Source organism: Hesperophylax consimilis, chromosome 12 (assembly GCF_061612785.1).
Source record: "Hesperophylax consimilis isolate HC1 chromosome 12, BYU_Hcon_1.0, whole genome shotgun sequence".
Taxonomy (NCBI): Eukaryota; Metazoa; Arthropoda; class Insecta; order Trichoptera; family Limnephilidae; genus Hesperophylax; species Hesperophylax consimilis.
The window spans coordinates 579,158-601,530 of NC_142847.1; the positions used below are offsets into that span (position 1 = coordinate 579,158).

Below are 22,373 nucleotides of genomic sequence, written 5' to 3' on the forward strand. Positions count from 1 at the left end.
TATATTCCTGAGGAATCGGTTCGATGCAAATTGAAAAAGTTGATTGGGATAATCATATGCATGACAGGGCCGTATTTGTACTTTTCGCAAGTATAGGCCACTTCGTTTGCGCCGCCCCCTACCCCCTTCGAAATTGCCACCGATAGTATATACCATAAAAAAAAAAAATTTAAAAATTAAAAAAAAAAGAACATAATCACTCACTTTTAGGCTGCCATTAGGTGACACACAATTTTCAAAATAAATATTCAAATGTAGTAAGTAGGTATTCAAAAATAAAATAAACGAATTAGTACAATTTAATTTAATTAGTAAAATTTAATGACAAGAATTACAATTTTTTTCGGTTTTTTTTATTGACAAAATCATCTATAATATCTTCATAGCTTATAGTATTCATTAAGTCTGCTTCAATGCTCAGAAGAGCCAAAGAGTTAAGTTTTTCTTGCGACAGTGAAGACCTTTGGTAATTTTTTACACGTTTTAAACATGAAAAACTCCTTTCTCCAGAACAATTTGTGGCCGGGGTGCAAAGTGCGATGCGGAGAGCTATATTTAAGTTTGGATAAACATTACACAGAGATTGTTTCTTCAAAAACTTTAAAAGATTCAGTAATGATGTTGATTCAGGTTTCTCTGCCGTCTTATTAGAGGAAATGTGACTACAAAAGTGCACACATTCCTGAACTAAATCGTCTTCTAAATCATTACAATAATATTGCACAAGAGACTGAGCTTTTTCTGAGACTCTTTGTGTTGATTCACTCATTCTTGTTAAAAATTATTTTTTTTCTTTAAAGATTATATATGCACCATGTCTTCTCTCTAATTCAGCTCTCAGTCTGTCCAGAATTACCAAAAAGGTGTTGACTCTGCAAGAGTCTCTGGAGGTTGTTTCAATTTCCTCATTTGATTCTTCGTCTATGAAGTTTTTCTCTTAGGGTTCCTCTTACTTTTAATGTCGCCCTGATATTGCTTAAGTGCGCTCATTTCAATTGCACTTTTTTCGAAAAAATCAAAGTTATCTCGCTCTGCTATTGTAAATTCGAAAAAGAGATCCATAAAGATCAGATACTGTCAGTACATCAACAGATGAGTTCTGAATCTGAGCACTCACTTTATTTAATCTGTCCAATCCAAAATACGATCATAAATGCCGTTTCCAGTTTTTCCAATTTAAGGCGAATTCCCTTTGCTTCAATTCGTGGGATGGATTTCTGTGTAGCGTCATTTTCAATCATTTTTAAAACCGTAAGTACTTCATCCCAGGAAACTCTTACACTTTGACAGGCATCTGCTCTTGCTGACCAACGTGTGAGGTTTACTCTCTTCAGCGTCTTTCGTTTTCCTATTTCATTAGCCATTTTTTTCCAACGATCGGTTGACTTCACAAAGAAAGTATATACCTCTTCCAGCAACACGAAGAAGTGACAGGCTTCTGTACAAGACTCAGCAGCCGAGGTTTCCACCAAATTTAATGAATGAGCTGCACAATGGACGAACATGGCACGTGGTGCTTTTTCTTGAATTTTGGCTTGTAAACCATTATAAATTCCTGACATGTTCGAGGCATTATCATATGACTGACCCCGGCAGTCTTCCAGATTTATATTCAACTTTTCTAGCTCTAAAGTAATGGCATCAAACATATCTTGAGCCTTGTGTCCTACAGAAGGTAAGAATTTAAGAAATCTCTCACATGGCTCTCCATTATTTAAAAAATATCTAATCACAAGTGTCAGTTGATCTACGTGTGCTGCATCCGGTGTAGAGTCTACAATTAAAGAAAAGTATTTCGCTTCTTTTATCTCATCACTAATGCATTTCAGTACTTTCTCAGCCATTAAGCAAATGAACTCGTCGCAGACAGTTTTTGATAGGTAGCTAGTAGTTCCAGATCCTTGGTTTGCATGTCTTTCAATATGCTTGGCTAAAAATGTATCAAACTTTGCTATTAATTCAAGTAGCATTATGTTATTCCCACTGTGCGGGTCACCAAATTTTTCATTACTTCCTCTGAAAGCGAGACCTCTTGATGCCAATCCTTTCATTACAGCAACGACCCTCTTTAAAATGTTCTTCCAATAAGCAATTTCCTCGTTTAGTTGGGCAGTTAGTGAAGATTGAATACAACCGTGAATCAAACCTCTAGATCTTAAAGCGAGAATACAAGACTTATGATTTGGAAAGTTTTCGTGTTGAGCTACTCGAATTTCTGCATTTTTCCAATCATTGAAACCTTGCTGGTCAAATTGGGTCCTGTTCTCAATAGATCCAACAAACAGGGTCCGCAGAATACGGAGCCTTTGTTTTCTGAATAGACAAGCCAATTCCTTTCTTTTACTTCATTATTTTTAATTTTTCTGAAAAGTAGGTTTTTTTGTAAATAATGGCGATGATCGGAATACATTCTCCCACTTTTTGTGAAATCACAGGACTTGTTTTGTTCAAAACCATTTCTTGCAATAATGTCTGTCGTCGAATCGTTTATTTCCCATAAGGCTGGATCTTTGTTCAGTTTTGTGGTTGATTGTATTTCAGTAGTTTTCACGACAAGAGACACTTCTTCACAGCGTGACCTCAAATTCCTGCCACTTGTTGAAGGTATTTCATTGTCAGAAATGTCGGAATCAGAAGGACGAACAGGTTTTACTAAACATGGCTGATCTGACTGATTGAGATGATGTATACTCGTCAGCTCAATTGGAATACCAGTACCTTGATCTTCCTTATTACTACTACTCCCACTCCCCGAGTTCTCTTGTTAAATACTTAATGAATCGTTGCTGTTTTCAGTTTTAAAAAAAGTTTCTATTTTCCTGATTTTCTGAAAAGCGTGTTGTTGTTCATTTTTTTTAAATTTTGATATCTTTCTCTACTCAGCACCACTCGTCGCTTCCTTCCATCACTCATTTTTCGTCAGTATATGAATATGAAGTATTTTGAAAAATCTGTTGAAAGAAAAAAATATATGTAAAACGCCGACTTTTAAAGGTTCTGGACTAGATGACGCTGTAATAAAGGTCATAGACACTCTGAATTTGAATGTTTTTGAAACTTGAGTAATCTTTGTTTTTGTTAGCGAGCCGAAATCATTTAGTTAGCGTTATCTATCTAGCCCAGCAGAACCAGAATATGTAATAGAATTATTTATTATTGTGTTAACATACTCACCTTTCACACCCCTGTGAACAGAAACTGGAGCGTAATCAAGAACGCACTTCCACTTAACTTAAAATTCGCCAACAAACAATGTTCAAAAAGTGAAATGTATTCGGACTCGTTACAATCTGGTAGGATATCAAATCGAAGAAAACGTTGCGTGTTGCGACAAGTGCGATGTTTCCGAATTTGAAACAAGTATACACACGAAACGTACGGGCGGGTAGCGGGGGTGACTGTTAAATTACCCGCCCCCGATCCGCCGCCACCCTTTACCCTTGCCGCCCGGGCATTAGCATTAATATAAGTAACTATCTAACTAAAGTACTAGGAATTAGCGCATTTAAAAAATGATATTTATCGTCTAATAGTTATAAAACTCTGTCTATCCACAGGGACTTTTTTGTTTATAATCGCATACACGGCTTACCAAAGCGCGCGAGTGCCGCCCCCTGAACTTTGCCGCCCCTAGGCCGCGGCCTATAAGGCCTATTGACAAATCCAGGACTGATGCATGATAAGATTACATGGAATAAGTATCTGGGACCGGTACATGTGGATTCGCTATGTCCTAGGTACCTAGGTAATGAATACGCTAGGGTTGCTAGGACAGAGGTGTGTAGCATTCCACCCTCTTTGCCTAGTATGCAAAGAAAAATGGTGTGATGGTTAGATAATGAATGTTGCATCACTTGTGACCCCAATTTTATTGAAATAATAAAATATAAAGACTTTTGTCGATGGGTTTTTAGTCGCGTTTCTCTCTGGTTATTTCCTGTGCCGAATGTTTACGAGCATTCACGAAGCTAGTCGAAGTTTTCAATGTCCCTTTTCATTCGTCCTTGTTTGGTGCGATATTGAAGTGTTGTGGAGACAAATATTTGTGTTAACTTGGAGACGGCTTCATCAAAGGTTAGAAGTTTTACTGTTTTATAAGTGTACATTTTAGAAATAACTCCCTTATGCAGCACATCCACTCCGAAATCCAAGTTCTAAAATGGCGTCGACACCGAAAGAGTCCACGATGTAAATAGTGATTTTTACTTTATAAGGCCTAACGATGTTCGGTTATAATTTAACATTATAGATTTTTTATTTTCAAATTTAGTGTGTTTAATTGTTCAATATTTGCCTAGGGCAAAGGTTAACTGTATCTATTTTTTGTCTTGCTCAGTATTCGTGTTGATGCTCTATGTATGTATTATGTTATCTATGTAAAAATATAGGTATTAGTGGATATAGTTAGCTCGCACTGAAAATTTGACATTGTGCAGTTGGTGATAGGGTCGAAAATCGTCTGTGGATCTTTTTTACCCACACATGCTCGTCTACCTTGCGTATGGCTGAGGTTTGTGTGTGTTTAGATACGCCTAGATGTAATATGATACACTTTCTTATTTCAATCAAATTATTTCTTACCTGCTTGGTGGTTGTTGGGACGACCTAATCCCCGTTTTGCTCTTTGCCAAAATTATTGTGTAAAGTTACATTTTCTGTCATTTTTTGATTTGATCACTTGGAAATTCATGGATATTGCGATTTTTCCCAACTAGCATTGTCAGTTGTTGCCAACATTTTTATTTGGCTATTTGAAAAAATTAGGTTAAAAATATGTAGGTACTGTAGTCCCAACAAACACCTGTTAATTTGACAAAAAACATCTAGATTAGATAACGGACACATTATGTATTCAATTAACTGCAAACCACAAGCCTAAACCACAAAACACAGGCGGACGTCGTGAACACTGGTAAATGTAATAGTTAATTAACAGGGACTATTGTTTACTTTTAAATAATTTAATATGATTTTTTTAAAAATTATTTACATATATAACATTAGAAAATGTTTTATATGAATAAAAAAAAAACAAAAAATATTTTCCACTTGTAGTCCCGAATTAAATCTTGCAATGATTACAACAAATCATACAACTTTTGTAAAAATCAAATCCACCACAATCTCACAATATATACAGGCCAAAAGATAACCGACAATTACGAAAAGAAAAATGTGAAACATTTACTTAGCAAGGACATGGTTTGTCTTATTATTATTCTAGCTTGTCATTTCATCTCTTGCAAACATTGATTTTTATCTCTGAAAAAATGCGTGGCAAATTCCGTTTCAAATGTCATGATTTTTAATTTTCGATGTACTTACTGTATTTATATTTTTTTAAGACAAACATTCCCGGGTCAGCAAATAACCTGACAATATTTGAAAATCTCCTACCACCCCAGAAAGTATCTGGAAAATGTTGCTTGTATTGTCATGGAGGACTTATCCAGCCTCTTATGACTTATTTTTATTGTGAACTCTTATTTAGATAGAAATATATTTTATTTTAGCCATTCATTTGTCTATCTATTGGTGCCGATTGTATGGTTTCCGGCAACGCATTATAATATTTATTTATTTTACATATAAAAACATTACAATAGATTTACATGTACAGATATTTCAAGGCTCATTGCGGTATTTTTTTAACGAAACTGCCCAACTCAATTGAGAAATTATTTCTCGTGTTTGAATTGGGGAGTGGCGCTATTATAGTTTGTATGTGTTTAAAACAATTACATTAGTTGAAGTACATAATAATTTTAAAAAATTATAAACCTAGGTGATAAATTTAAATAACATAAAATGATTTATTATTCATTAACGCCCTATCGGGCTTTTACAGAGGAAATTGACAATTTATGTATGTAAGTGTAACATAATACATGGATAATAGCATAACTATATGCAAAAAAAAAAAAAATGAAATGCTAATACTAAGATTATTTTTGATGTCAACTAATCTGTACAAAATATAATAGAAATATAATAAACTTAGTTAAATGACATAATACAAATATCAACATATTGCATTCCTTTGTATACACGTTCTTGTGTTGTCTATGAATGACCCTGTTGTATATAATTTTTTAGTAACAGGTCGTTTATTATTTTATGTATAAATATCATCGCATTCAAGGTCAGCATCCATTTCACTGATGGCCAATTTAGTTCCTTTAACATTTTAGTTACTGCTGAAAAGCTATTTCGACTGAGTATTATTCTTAAAGCTCTATACAGGAGAATTTGCAACTTATTTCGTTCTCTGCCATTATGACATAAGAAAATAATCGTTGGGCAGTATTATTGTGGAGCAATAACGGAGTTGTATGTAGTGAGTGATTGTTGTTTATTTATGTTTTTTTTTACCAATGCTTCTTTCGAAAATTTCCTTTCAATTTTCTTTTGTTCATACTCCGCACGCTTGTTAAAGTTGTCATTTTTCTGAAAATTTTTGATAAAAACTTTCGAAAATTTCTTTTCAATTTTCTTTCGTTCATACTCCACATGTTTGTTAAAGGTTAGTTTGGAATCTAATATAACTCCTAATGTATTACGAGTTGACAGTTACAATAATTTCACTGTCAACTTGTAATCAAGTACCCCGTTATTTTTATTATTGGGGCAGACAACTTATATCTGGCAATACTGACGGACAGCGGTTCCAAGCTTGGCTGATTAAAAGAGGGAAGATGATTAGATTTGAGCAGTTTTCTAGTGACAGTGCTTACTGCTTGGAGGCTGACGAGCGGGAGAAAGAGCTCCGAGCTCAACATGCATTCCCATATTAATTCCTTTAGTTTCTATTTTATTTTAAATTGGATTTATTACAATCTTAATGATAAATTATTGTTTCATCTACATTAGATGAAACTGGCGCCCTATTTATTAATTGTGTAATGATTTGTAATTTCAAGAATTAATTGTGTTCCTACCCACAATTTTTTTTCTAACTGAACATCAAAACACCGTGTTATTTTAAAGTAACATAAGTCCGACCTACTGACGTTTCAATGAGGTTAGTCACACCTTGGGTTATTTCTATTTAAATTATATTATTGGGTCTCATGCTGTATTATTATACAATAAATTACTGTTTTTTTATAATATGAATCTTTCATTTTAAATTTGCATCCTTTGTTCTTGACACTTTTTAGTAAGGTTGGAACCATCGTTACATTTGGCGCCCAACGTGGTTTTCCCGTTTTTGGGTGGGTAGGTAGGATGAATTTTGTAAATTGTGGAATCATTCGAGAAATGTAATTCTAAGGACGGGTTGTTTCGGAGAATTTGAACAATTCATCAAATTTCAACGTTCATTTTAGGGTTCTGTGAAAGACTTATTCAAGTTCTGTTTTTATATCATTGTAGGCTAGTTGCTTGACAAAACTGAAATAAAAACAGAACTTGAAAAAATCTTTCACAGAACTTGAAAATGAACGTTGAAATTTGATGAATTGTTCAGATTCTCCGAAACAACCCGTCCTAAGGGAATGCGTGTGTGAGAAACTTCACACGATCGTGTTGACCCGCGTAGTTTTTTTTCCGTACGTGACAGTGCATTCAGATTTTTTTTTTGAATTTCAATATTTCTTGTTACAAGTTTTGTAATCTTCAATTTTTCTCAAGACTAGAAGAAGAAAACTCAAGAATATTTCCGTATTTCTTAATTATATTTTTTTATAACATAAGAGAGAAAAAGGTTCCTCTGAATAGAAGTAGCTATCCTAGAGAAACTACATTATGATATATGTAAACGATTCCTATTAATATGTAAGACTACAATTTACAAAAACATAATTTTGCAAAAAAACAAGTAGGTTATTATGAAAATAGTGTCAACCAACGCGTAGGGTGTAGCTTTCGCACTAAGGGTTAATACTTAAAACTTTTCTCATAAAGACCTTAAACAAATTGTCACATTTATGTACAATGTTGGTATTTCGGGCTAGCTCTCATATATTAAGTAGTTAATAACTTGTTGCGTAACTGTTGATTTCGTGCGTTTACGGTGAAAATAAATAAAATTATGCTTTCAACTTTTATTAATTATGAAATTATTTTTCGAAGTTCACTGGTTCGCCACCTCTGTCCTATTATTGGCATCGGACCTCTCGGAGGGACAGCATTATTACTTCACACTCACACCATCGCGATGGTCGGCCCTTTCCCGATCATTTCCCTTCGCCACGATTACGTATGACCACTTTTGGATTCATGCCTTCCTCGCCTATACCTATTTCGTGAATAATTCTAGTAAACTTAAAAATAATTATTCGTAATATATCGTTTATTATGCACGTAGGTCGCTTAAAGATCATCCGAACTAATTTCCACGGTCGTAAGTAACTTGGTGAATATTCCATACATCACTAATGAGAAACACAACATTCATGATTATATTATAGGCATAATCGATAATATTATATCCACTTTCCAATGATTTTTTTAAATATAAAATCTTTTCGATTCCTAAATAATCGATTGAAATGCATTCGAATGATTCGGCTGTGAAATTAATCGATACATCTGAACAATCGTATAGGTCACGCTATAAGGTCACGCTATTAGAGAAGACCCAAACAACGCACGTTTACATTTGTGTGTATTTGTATATATGTATCCACTTCCAAGTGTGACAAAACACCCTTTGTCCTGCTTTACGCTTAACCTACATTCAGAGTTGTTCGATTTTGAATATTCTGAATGTTTTAGAGCTCCTTTATTGTAATATTTTAAAAATGCATTTTTTCTAATCTCTGGATTTTATTTTTTGTGGTCGAATGACAAGTTTGTAGCATGCTGTGTGCAAGCAATACATTTGTGTGTTCGTTTGAATTCTGGCTGCGATACCTATATTGTCAACAACCAGATAATATGATCGAGTCCTAAAAAGGTCCACGATTTGGATGTCGTCGGTTCTAAAGACATCCAAATCGTCGTTGTTGTATTTTTAGCCAGCTAAAAATGTTTCCGTCGTTTTTTCAGTTTAAATCCACTTCGTCCGTATCCGAGCTATTTATCGGACACATCATTCGATTGTTAAAATACTTCGCAGATTGGTAAGTATGCTTCGATTATGTCCAACACAATTGCGCGACTACGTAATCGAAGACGAAGTCTATAATCGACATCTATAATCTTCATAGTAATTGCTACCAGGCACCAGGCTTCACCCGAGTATCAACACTTTATTCTCACTTTAGTTACAGAATAATATGAAGCAAACGGCGTCTCTCCTTATTTTGTTTGACAGTTAAATGAATATTTAAATCATGATGGAAATCATAACTCATGATGGAAACGACATTTTGAGCCGAAAATTATTGCGTTGACCTAGAAATTTCGAATTGACGAGCTGTGCAAATTTCATGACGCCAGACGCTCACCGTTCGAGAGCTTTTGGTGCTTCTTTCATAGACCCCTGGCTCCGAGCAGAGTTCGCGATGTTTACACATATTGCGATAAGGAATTGATTCAACCCCCCCCCACACACATACAAAACACACACTGTACAACCACCTACTTTATTACTTATCTGTCCGATTTCGATTCCACGTAAAATTTTACCTGAATATTCACACAATAATATTAAACTTCGTGATGCTAATAAAAATAAGTCTTTTTATGTATGGGAAACGGCCCTGATTTTAAAATCGCTGATAACGAACTGACTTGATGCGGTGGAGCGGCGATAGTCCGGCAAACAAACGGGCCAACCAACCAACACACTTTTGATCTAGTCAAAGTAAACTCCACTATCTGTTGTGATGTCCGTTATATTAATTTCATTGTTTTTCATTCGCTGGAGTGCTTACTGCCTGGAGTGTCGCTCACAGTTTCATGTTACCTCTCTTCGGAACTAACATGTTAAATGGACACATTATTTACTAACCTAAATAATAATATTGTTAAATGTGACTGCGGCAAGGAAGTAACGAACCTGAGTATCAAAGAAATATACAGGGTGTCCGGGGTTAAAGTGGAATTACTTCGGGATGTGATTATACGTGATGGTAGGAGTAAAAAGATAAATAACTTTTTCGAAATTCTAACTTTTTTCCAATACAAAAAGACATACCTACAAAAAATCATTAGTGTGAGGTACAAACTTACCCGAGAACGAGTTGGCAATGTTGTGATTGGACCGTATCCATTGAAACCGTACGTAAACAAAAGGCCACGTAAACATTAGGCCGAGAGTTTGACGTTTACAATTATGCTACAATACCGTATGTTTTAAACCTAATTCAAAAAGAGAACTGTACTAAAATGAACAAAATGTAGGTACACTTTGAATGATAAAACTATTATTGTAATGTCATTGCTTTTGACTAATTTAAAAAACTTTCAAAATGTCCACTTTCCGTGTTTATTTACATCATGTTGCCCTTTAAACCTAATGAATGTGTGCCTTGCGTGGGTCAATCCAGGCATTGTCACAGTGAGTACGCATAAATAAACACCTTTATTAAAAGTGAGTCTTTGGAGAAAACACACACTAAATAAAGATGTTCTTTTAAGTAAGTATTAATAAATTTATACTAGATAAAGTTAAATCTGCAGGATACATTAAATGATCAGATCCTCGCGAAGAAATTAAAAGTTATTGAGACGGAGCGTTTGGACGCGGGACGGGAGATGTAGCAACACGCCAAATAATAATGCCAGTCCCACAAGGCGGACCAATTTTACGTTTTTACCTGTCATTACAAGTCACACAGAATCACCTCCCGAAGTTAGTGCACTTTTGCCCGGACATTTTGTATTATGGTGTAGGAGGGAGGAAACACAAGCATTACTGGGCTTCTAAAGCCCAAGGACGAGCCGTTAAAACCACACGTCCTCATGTCTAAAATGTTGCGTACGCATGTGAAATTGCATTGTCTCCTAGCTAGCTGTGCAATCGGTGCCGAAGGCATCAATAATTCGATGCACTTTCCACTGTGATATTGTGTTAGCGGATTGTCCGTTTTTCACATAGCTTTTGTTCAGGTATCTAGGGTATTTTATTTACAGTACGCTTGCTTGAGCATTTCCTTCCTCTCGACACTTCCTTTCCCTGCATTACTGCTTACTGCATATCTCCGTTCTGCGAGAAACGATCCGCATCCAATCAATAAAACATAATCTCTAAAACCAGATCGAATCCCACTTCCAGCCAACTGATTTCATTTCGCGTTTATTTTTTAGAGTTAGCATAACACATCAGATATAAGACTGACCTAGTAATACATTATTGTTTACAGATTTAACCTGTCTGACAATGTAGTTTGCCATGCCGGCTGAACTGGTCGGTATTCTGTGCCATTGTCAGCCATGCGGTCGGGAAGTATTGTAATTACCGACGCACCGGCGACTAACCATAGCCGATCATCGCAATATATCTATATTCAGTTAGACCCATGCGCACTAAATTACCCCGCGATGCGGAATGTGACATCAAAATGTTTTTTCTGGTTTTGTCGGTTCATTATTTTCTTGCTTTTAGTATTATGTCGTCGTTGTATTCTAGTAATAAAATGCGAATGACATTATTCACACATTTTTCACTTCTATTCCGCATTGCCTATCTGTGTATTCTTATTATTTGTCTGTTATTTTAAAATACGGAATGTATTGCATTGCACTACCCCTATGCAGTATGCACACTCTGGAATAAACTTTTATTATTATTATGTGAACGTCGACAAAAACTGACTTTGAAAAGGCTATAATAATAATGTTTTCGTGGGCCCATAATACCATAAAACAAAGATAAACTTGTCTTCCAACAAATGAATGGAGAGTTCCATCGCTGTGGACATTCGTTTACCTGGAGGATTATCTTGACCTATTTTGTCCTCTTGAGGATTCATAATTGACTGAGCGTAGCGAAGACCTGTTTTTAACTCCGCCGTTTTCGTTCACACAACAAATTCTTGTGTTATTCCGAGTTTTGAATACGTGACCGTGTCATGTCTTCCTGGGCGTCCGTACTTCTGCCTCTGCCTCTGCTTCTGGACGTGTAGAGTCCCTATTTATGTTGTCCATTGCGCTTAGATCTGTTCAGATCGCCCCATCTATTTGTACGGTCTTCCCTAGTTTTTACCACACATTTAAGGTTGCTTAGAATATAACATCATGCATAGTTGATGCGGTGGTTGCATCCCAAATCCCTACGAAATCTTGGTGGCTTAAACGAGCTCACTAATTCAGCAAAGATAGACATCCCTCAATAAGAGAGAGAATAGCAGACGAAATGAATAGAAAAACGGCACAATCATTGTTATAATGCGGAGGAAGTTCGGTTTAAGTTTGAAATGAAGCTAGGATTGCTTTTCCGTTTGACCGCGGCGCGGCTTGCTGCCATCGCCATCGGCACAGACTTCAGCTGTTAGAAGTCTCCTGTAGACTTGCAACTAGCAGACTGGCGATGGAAGGCGGTGTGTTCCTCCGCCCCGCGTTTCATCCGTTATCGTTGTTTTCTGTCGGAACCGTTTATACTGGAACATTATATCCACTGAGCCTTGTCGGCATAAATGTATTACGCGTTCACTCGAATGGGTTTCTATGTGCAATGCAGCAGTCACCTTCTGGGGTATTGTGTTTCTAATCAGAGAAGTAGGTAATGCAATAAATAACCAAACGGCAGGTGGGTAAGCACTGGGCACTATACTTAACTGTATTGTATTAAACGAGAAGGAATCGAAATATGTGTTAACATTGTACTTAGTGCGATTGCCTACTGTTACCATTCGCCCTCCCTGTTTATACATAGGTAATGCTGGTTTCACCCAAGTTTCTTATTCTATCCTTTGACAGTACCTATCTCAAAACTACGTGGCTCATGATGGAAATAGCGCTGAGACACGCCAACATAGTTTCTGCTTTATAGTAAGTTATGAAGTACAGTGATGATTCCACTAGTAAAAACAGGTGAGCGGCGCGAACACAGCCTTAAGTAAGTAACTTGAGCCGGCGCATCTCTAGTTCTACTGTGGCTCTCGTTGTTCTCTCGGTCTGCTTGCCGCGCCGTATTGCATTACCTGGTCCTACCTATACCTAACCTAACCTAACCTAACCTAACCTAGGCGCAGTGTAATCAGTGATACAGTACAGTACAGCGACCACTGTTTAGTAACCAACCGACTTGTAGTTCACCGGCTCTGCTCTGTGCACGGTGTCTTGTCACGCTGGCGCTGCACAGTGGGCTGAAAATAGCCTTTCATAGACATAGAGACTTGAATTTTCAAGGGTATTTTTTTTGGCTAGAAATGGATTCTGCTGATCATTACTATGCTATAAAATGTCGTACGAAGCAATTGTGTGTACAAATGAAGGAGTTATAATTTTTTTAAGAAAAATTTGTATGGCGCTGACATTAAAAATGAGGCTATCTCTGGAATCATAAGGTTGGCCGTTCTATCCTTACACACAGATAATACTACTATTTATTTGTATTTTTTTTACATACTTCATATTGTGGCGCAAGGTGCGATTTTTTTTTTTTAAATCCATAAAGTGGAAAAAAAAAACTTTTTTTTGTGGATGATTCATTTTAATGCTTAAATGCTTTACATATGACTATGCTTTGCCTAGTTTACAATATTTTATTTACACTGCAAGCCAAAACACTGTGCACAGTGGGCTGAAAATCGTCTTTCATAGACATAGAGACTTGAATTTTCAAGTGTATTTTTTTTGGCTAGAAATGGATTCTGCTGATCATTAATATGCTATAAAATTTTGTATGAAGCAATTGCGTGTACAAATGAAGGAGTCATCATTTTTTTAAGAAAAATTTGTATTGAACTGACATTAAAAATGAGGCTATCTCTGGAATCATAAGGTTGACCATTATATCCTTACACACAAATGTACTACTATTTATTTGTATATTTTTGACATACTTCGTATTGTGGCGAAACTTGTGATTTTTTTTTTTTAAATCCTCAAAGTTGAAAAAAAAACTTTTTTATGTTGAAGATTCATTTTAATGCTTAAATGCTTTACATATGAGTATGCTTTGTCTAGTTTACAATATTTTATTTACACTGCAAGCCTAAAAGCGTTTAAGCATTAAAATGAATCATCAACATTAAAAAGGGTTTTTTTCAACTTTGAGGATTTTTTTTTTTAAATCGCACTTTGCGCCACAATATGAAGTATGTCAAAAAAATACAAATAAATAGTAGTATTATCTGTGTGTAAGGATAGAACGGCCAACCTTATGATTCCAGATATAGCCTCATTTTTAATGTCAGCGCCATACAAATTTTTCTTAAAAAAATTATAACTCCTTCATTTGTACACGCAATTGCTTCGTACGGCATTTTATAGCATAGTAATGATCAGCAGAATCCATTTCTAGCCAAAAAAAATACCCTTGAAAATTCAAGTCTCTATGTCTATGAAAGGCGATTTTCAGCCCACTGTGCGCTGGGTGCCCGACGGCCGACGCCGACTGACTCCCGGCTCCAAACACCGACTCCTCTTGGCATCTTTATTACGGAAATTAGATTTTTTTTATAAATTTAATTTAGATTAAATTTGATAATATTATTATTAAGTTCTGCAAGTGTTTTAGTTTTTTATTATTGTGACAGCTGTTTCGGCTTACAAGGCCATTTTCAAACTGTGGTTAGTCCACATTGAGACGACGTTTTTATACTATTTCAAATGTAAATTTTGAAGGTGCATACATTGATTTATTACTGGTTACACCGATGACATGATCTATTGTTGGTTAAACCAATCTATGTTTTCCCCCCAGTAAATGGTAATGGGTTCTTAATTATTTACTAATGACTTTATTGCTATGAATTATTTGGGTGCATTATACTGCTTGGGTTTTGTGAAAATACTAAGAAGTGGTGAGTAAATTATTTTCCGTACTTTATTAATTAGTGTTAAATTTGGGTCATTCGTTCGTTTATTGATTTCTAATTGTTCAAGTAAATTTAATCTAATGCCCTTTTTTTCTATATGCAATGGTTTAGGACCCTTGTTGTTAAGTGGGGTATGATTATTCACCAATCATACCCCACTTAACAACAAGGGTCCTAAACCATTGCATATAGAAAAAAAGGGCATTAGATTAAATTTACTTGAACAATTAGAAATCAATAAACGAACGAATGACCCAAATTTAACACTAATTAATAAAGTACGGAAAATAATTTACTCACCACTTCTTAGTATTTTCACAAAACCCAAGCAGTATAATGCACCCAAATAATTCATAGCAATAAAGTCATTAGTAAATAATTAAGAACCCATTACCATTTACTGAGGGGAAAACATAGATTGGTTTAACCAACAATAGATCATGTCATCGGTGTAACCAGTAATAAATCAATGTATGCACCTTCAAAATTTACATTTGAAATAGTATAAAAACGTCGTCTCAATGTGGACTAACCACAGTTTGAAAATGGCCTTGTAAGCCGAAACAGCTGTCACAATAATAAAAAACTAAAACACTTGCAGAACTTAATAATAATATTATCAAATTTAATCTAAATTAAATTTATAAAAAAAATTAAATGGAGTTCTACGAATTAAACACAAAAACAATAAATACGGAAATTAGATACTGGAACGACTATAAACGCAACTACACTGTCGCAACTCTACTAAGCTTGTTGCGGCATTATTATTATTCCTGGGATACGAATAACATAAAAAAGAAATGCGATCTCTCGGTACAAATTCAAAATCAAATGGAATGTCAAGTCAGGAAGTGTGAGAGAGACAGAGTACACAATGTTGATTGACCATCTCGAACTGATAATAAGTCAAAATGTACTAAATAATAATATTAGGCTGATTTGTATAGCACCGTTTTTGTGAAAACTCACCTCAAGGGCGTCGTACGGATATTATAATAATATACAGGGTGTCCGGGGGTAAAATGCGCTAACTTCGGGAGGTGATTCTACATGATGTGAATGAGGCAAGAAGTGTGCGTCAAGACCGGGTTGTTTGGGGGTCAGTCCTCTGCCTACCCCCGCGGAGAAACGGCGTGACGGTTAGTTATAATGGAGTTCGGCTAATAAAACTACTTCGGCCATTTCTTTGTTCCTGTCTAAGCTTAAGCTGGCTGGAGACTTTCTACTTTGTACCTAGAAGATTGGCCTCGATGTGCATGTTTTATCATCTCAGCAATATTTCCAAAAGGCCGAAGAGAATAATACACCATAACTGACCGAAAGCCGCATTGAATCCACTACCTGCGCTGGAAGCAGGGGCGGATCAAAGCCAAGGGCGAGGGCTTCGGCCTTGGTTGTTCAGGGAGGTGTAAATCATCAGGCCCAGGCTAATGTTTAAAGCACCTTTCTGATGATTTAGTTAACAAATCAGCGCTATACAAATACAAAATATGTTTTCACACCACAATTCTAAATAATAATAGATATCTCTAAACCACGATTAAGTGTCAGAGCACTGTCTTCTGTCTTGCACGAAGCCCTTCAATGAAATTAAAGGGACATTATATGGGGTTTATGACTTTCAAAATGTGCCCCCATTCTCAGTGCGCCCATGGTTATTTTGACATCAAATCCAAAATTAAGTTTTGTCAAATCCAAATTTAAGTGTATTTTTTTTGTATAAGACTCCCCCCACTCCTACAAAAGTGGTCCCTTGGTTATGTTTGCTGACTGCCTTTTGAGTCTTTATGATTATGGAAATTTTTATCATAACTAAAGTCTTCTGTACATTTGGAATTTTTACCATCTCTCAAAACCTCGAGGCATTATTATCATAGCGAGCTTCGATTCGCTGCCTACTCCTGCGGAGAAATGCTAGAATTTAAACGGCTTACTGTATGGTTACGACTAATCCGACATTGCCGCAATATCTTGTCAAATGGTACTTTTTAATGAACAACCTGCCCCGAGTTTATGTAATTAACATTGTAAAAGAAAGTCGTTGTACGGTCGGTTTGCGCAACAGACGCAGGGGTCAAAGTGGGACCGAACGACCCGCGACCTGGCGGTTGTAATTTAATTTGTTTCGTTGCTTATTGTGAACTATACTTGGTTATCGTAAAAGTAGAAATGATTGCAATTCATTAACTTTTAGTGATAATTCATTGCTGGCGTTGTGCCTCTTGTGGATTCGAACTCGGTCCGCCGACATACCAGACAAGCATTATACGCACCGTCAGTACCGGCACATCGTGCATAAGGTTATCAAACATAAATACATAACATCAGTGGGGTGGGATGTTTGACGTAACTTGGGATATTTCCCGCTATGGCGTCAACAACCAATCGGATCAGATCTCTGTACAAAATCGCGAAAACCAAACCCACATTTAGCAGTAATTTTTAATATTTTTGATCCATTACAAGACATCTTAACATCGTTTCAATTTGTCTTAACAGTGGTAGAACCGTAAGAAGGATATATTATTATTATCTATTATGTGAGGTGATAACTTATAATAATGCAATGGCGGAACACATACAAATATCGAATATTGAAATTCTGCGTTTCGTCATTTGCTTTGCACCTAGAAATAAGTTTTGTATTTAAATTATGCAAAACTCCCCGGCTTACACAACCCTGTGGGGGTGAGCCACTATAAATTTATTTAACCGTGTAGCGCTGCAAATCACTCATTGAGTTATTTCGAATAAAATTTCAGATCGAAATGAATTCGTGAAACCAGCTCTATTCTTTTTATAATGTTTTCTGGGGAAATGTACCATTTTTTGCGCAGTACAACTTATCCCTAAAGGCTAAGCAGGCAGAATGATATTATTAAATTTATCAGTATGGTGTACCAACAGTCTAATTTATTGCCTAACGACTTTTCCTACATAAACCACAAGGTAAGACTAAATGTATATAGTGCAGCTTATTGCGTTTCTATGTTATTTTAGTGATGGTATAACTTGCGTCGTCTTCTTCATCTAATTTAATGTAGCGACGGTGATCTGTCTATACCTATTCATTAGTAACTTATCGAGCTCAATATTTTGTAAATCACCCTCGCAAAGCGCGCCATAACTCGGGAAATTATTCTTCCTTGAATTAAATACTTTATAATAAATTATTACCCCATTTTATAATAATTATGAAATAATTTGACAAACAAATAACATGATATATTATCGTATCTTTATTTCTGTCTTTGCGATAAAGATAAGACATGAAAACAAATTATCGACAGATAGCATACGGGAAACTTTGTCGAAACTCAACAGACTTCGAATAGAAAAGTGATTAAAAATTGCACAGAACAAATTACATATTACAGGTAAATAATATTATTATGTACAGGTAAATCATTCAAAAGAGGACACTACTTAACCTTATAAATGTATTTGCCACAAAGCACTCTCTTTAGGGTTATACAAATAATTGCCTAGTACAAATAAAAATTTGCGCACACAAACTAGTATAGTATAGCCACCTTTATCAATAGTATATATATGCGTATAACAAAATTATAATTGAATTTAAAATATTTATTTTCACAGTAGTAAACCGTTAAAATGGAATAATCCTTATTTTATCCTTCCAGTCTCTGTACAGGTGCGTTACATTATTATGTTACCAAAACGTATAAAGTAATAATGACCTGGAATAACGATGTTATCTTTAGTTTGATAGTAAATCCGGTTGCGAATAATGGTGGCGTTGCGTTTATGTTCTCTACTTCTGCGGCGGTGAATTTAATAGTGCCGCCTTACCAATAAATAATATCAGTACATAGGTGCAATATTAATTCTCAATTCATGTTAATAGTGCGGTTGATTCAACTGTAGCCCGTTAGCTGTCTTCCCCAACATCGAATTACATTATTTGTGAATACAGGTATATCTAGCTTGACCCTCCTTAAGTATTTGATCATCTCGCTTATTGCGTATTTCACGTGCTCGGAGTTATTCACAAATAGTGTGCTAAATAAATATGTTGATGTTTGTTGTCCATTTTTAATCAAATTACGGCTATTCTCGATGTGAATAATGAATTATTATTGTGAATGTGGTATGCGCAGAAAATTCCCAGGAGAAACCTGTCGTTCGTATTTGTGACCTCTCGCGGCAGGTAATGTTGTGTTTTGGCGTTTATACGAATGGTATGTTTGTTTTTTTTTGCGAGTCTGTAAAGGTAATTATCGAGTGTACGCCATCTCGGAGTTGAAATACAGTTCGGATAAGAGAATACAATCGCCATAATATCTAGATTAGAATTCGCATACAAATGGGGGCCTCTGGGTAGTTGGTACCCGCGCAGGGAGTAGCAAGTAGCGAACAGCGGCGTGTTTCCAGACAACACAGCGATGGCGTTGGTCTAGCTTCACGGCGCGCTTAGGCCAGATCCGCCGTCGGCCAGTGATAGCGCCGCAAGTTTAGCGCGCGCATGAAAAGTGGTTTTATCGGTACGGGCGCAGAACGGGGCGAGCCAACTGCTCGACCCTTTCCGAGCTGTGGCCCCACTTCCCTTTCCCGAGATTTGAATATTTGCCCGCTCACGGCCTCTGCCTAGCGGTAGCTGCACATTTCACTCGCTCGGCTTGCCACGTAAAGTGGGATCGATATACAACAATCCTGAAACGTAGAATAGAATAGAGCGTTCCGCGCAGTGTACACAATTCAATATGTTACACGTTGACCGTTGTTGCTGAGCTGTGGCGACAATTTTTATCGCCATTTTGTTATCGAGTTGTCTGTCCCGCGATTTGCCTTCCCTTCCACGAGAATATCCCCCCAGTGTAGGTATTTTCGCAATATTAAAATGGTACATTTCTCTTTGTATGTTTGTTTCGGTTGGTTGTCCGCGCCGCGCACTATTTGTTGAACTTCTCCCGAACAGAAAACATCGCATCCTAGGGGGAAAACTTGCATCTTACTGTTTTGACAGTTCGTAATTTCCTTTCATTTGGTGATAGATGGACACTTTTAATTAATTTACCAATTTCTAACTAATATAGGCTCTCGTGTCTGTGCTTTGCCTCTATACAAGTGTTTTGATCAATCTGTGTGATGCTCTGGGCTCTGTGTTCACCTTGGAATCGCCAACCCACATTTTTGTAGAGACATGAATTGTGTTGGCTCTTTTTGACACCCCTGTGCTTGTGCTAATCCGAATTCAAACTTTTTATTTTCGATTCCAGATTATTTTGGGAGGGTGTCATTTTGGAGACATAAAATAAGGACGATTTTAGGAAACAATAGAACATTTAAAAAATCTTATTATACTTTCTATGACAAACTTCTTTTTGTATAATTCCTCTTTCATTGGATGTGAGATGTGATATTTTTGTTTTGGTTTTCTACTTGAAAGTTGGGGTTTTTAAAATTATCAAAAGTAGTAAAGCAATTAAAAAATAGATAATATGTGTAGTTTCTAAATATGAAGAATTGTAATTGTGAAGGGCTGATGAACTGTTGTCACAATTAGATTGAAGGTTTCCACCCTTGTCCATATCTCCCATAAGGTGTCCTGATGAGGATTGTGTTTGTTGTTGTTTCAGATTCTAATTAACCCGGCTTGATGAACTATGATGGAAGCTCTTCACAAACGATATCATATTTTCTAAAAAGCACATGATGACAAATGCCTTCCCACAATTCCTCGAGGAACTCCTTCATTCGCCATACAAATCGTGTGAAATGGAATCTCCTGAACTGTTACCTGCCGTACAATGCAACAAAGGTGAGTGTACCTCTACAGGGTGTGTGTTGGTGCTAGTGCTAGTGCTAGTGCTCAGGGTCACTCTGCGTCTGTACTAATGCTACGTGTCGCTCTTCATTGCAGGGTGCACAGTGAATGAGACCGAGGGCTGGACTGGCGGCCCCCCGGTGTTGTCTGTGATATCGACCAGCTCAAGAAGTCACTCCTCGCCTCTCCGCCGGAGCGACGCCCTCTCTACCACTATTGACATCGCCGCCAACTACTCAAATATTCTTAAGATAAATGATAATAAAAACAATATGCAATCTGTGAAAATTAGCCTAGTTTTAGATTTTACGAATAACTTTGAACATAAGGGTATTGCTAATAATTATTGTCTGATATCCAATATCTCTTTAATATTATGTGTTCCAAAATTAATGATTACAAATAATTGTTATTCAGATGTAAAAGTAAATATAATTAAGCTGAATGATGAAGTCATTGAGACAAAGATGACGGACACAAACAAATTTGGTGCTTTTCCGCAATGGTGGGAAATTCAAAGTCAAAGTATAAGTAAAACTGTAACTGTAGATAATAATTGTGATTTCGACGTATTTGTAAAATGTATCCTGATAAACCAAATAGTTGGCCGTGCGCCAATTGACAGCATTCCTGTAACGAAAAATGCCATAACTGTCCAGGGTATCAAGTACGGACACCCGCACTCAAATAGCTTTAATCCAAACTTTATGTATAGAGGAGAGTCGCTCCCCACCAACAAGTCTGATTACGCTTTTATCCCCACAACTCGTATTATATCAAACCATTCTGTATTTCCATTCTGTGAGTCTGAACCAGTATCAACACAACACTTAGCTGTAGGGCAAGAAGAGACCGCCGGTTCCATCCGTGACAATAAGCCAGACGTCACCGACGACGGCAACAATAACAGCAACAACAACAGCAACGTCAAACACACCACCTTCAAGAACGGAGACTACACGTTTGCTGCCCTCCTGGATATGGTGGCGGGGGCCGGAGCCAAGCTGGCTTCGTTGGCCGCGCGGGGGCTTCCCTCTGCTCTGCGTCTGGCCGGGGGCGGAGAGAGCTCCCTCAACACGCCCAGTGGCTGGGGCAGTCCACCTGGAACCAATAATAATGGTGAGCTCAGTGTTTTCCCATTTGTCAGTCAACAATTGTAAATACATAGTTATAGGAACAATTGTAAATTTCCCGTATTTGTTTTGCAACTCAGTTTGAATAGAACACATGTTTGTAAGTGGTAACAGTAAAACAGTTCAGCGTGGCTGTTTCTCATTTGAAAAAGGCATATTGAGAGAGTATTAGAACACTATGTAAAATACTTGTCCATTTAACAATATTTTAATGCTCCACATGTTCTCTTAGCTTAGTTGATGGTATTTGGTGTCTTGGCTGACGTGTGTGTCCTCTGTGCAGGCAACTCTAACTGGGGCGGCAGCAGCGCGGCCGCGGGAGGCGCCGGGGCCCCGGGCCAGCAGCAGTGGGGCGCCACCCAACGCCCACCCGGAGTCTTGCCAGACGGTATGCAATCATTCCCCTGTTTTATTGCCGAGTACAGAACATCATAATACAATGGGCTGGGGGTGTGATGTTGTGCTCTTTGGAGGTAATCCCATCGAGAACACATGACTATTTGTAATAAATGGGCCCATGGGTGCCATTATCAATTGTTTGGAACTTGGAGAAGTCAACGTCTACTAATATATAAA

The 22,373-nt window shown here is 36.8% G+C and overlaps 1 protein-coding gene across 8 annotated transcripts in view; it reads left to right on the forward strand.

Moving 5' to 3' along the window:
- The first annotated feature begins 3,948 nt into the window (after positions 1-3,948).
- gw (trinucleotide repeat containing adaptor protein gawky) overlaps positions 3,949-22,373 on the forward strand; it is a 43,717-nt gene continuing 25,292 nt past the window's right edge. For 3 of the 8 annotated variants that reach the window (XM_089637992.1, XM_089637999.1, XM_089637998.1), the window contains exons 1-4: positions 3,949-4,074; positions 20,477-20,658; positions 20,761-21,783; positions 22,081-22,185. In XM_089637992.1, coding sequence (XP_089494118.1) covers positions 20,550-20,658; positions 20,761-21,783; positions 22,081-22,185 — 1,237 coding nt within the window. In that variant the 5' untranslated portion in view covers positions 3,949-4,074; positions 20,477-20,549. Of the gene's footprint in view, positions 4,075-18,622; positions 18,814-18,858; positions 19,048-19,351; positions 19,719-19,739; positions 19,863-20,476; positions 20,659-20,760; positions 21,784-22,080; positions 22,186-22,373 lie in introns of those variants that run through there. The other 5 variants (XM_089637996.1, XM_089637997.1, XM_089637995.1 and 2 more) reach the window with 5 other exon arrangements.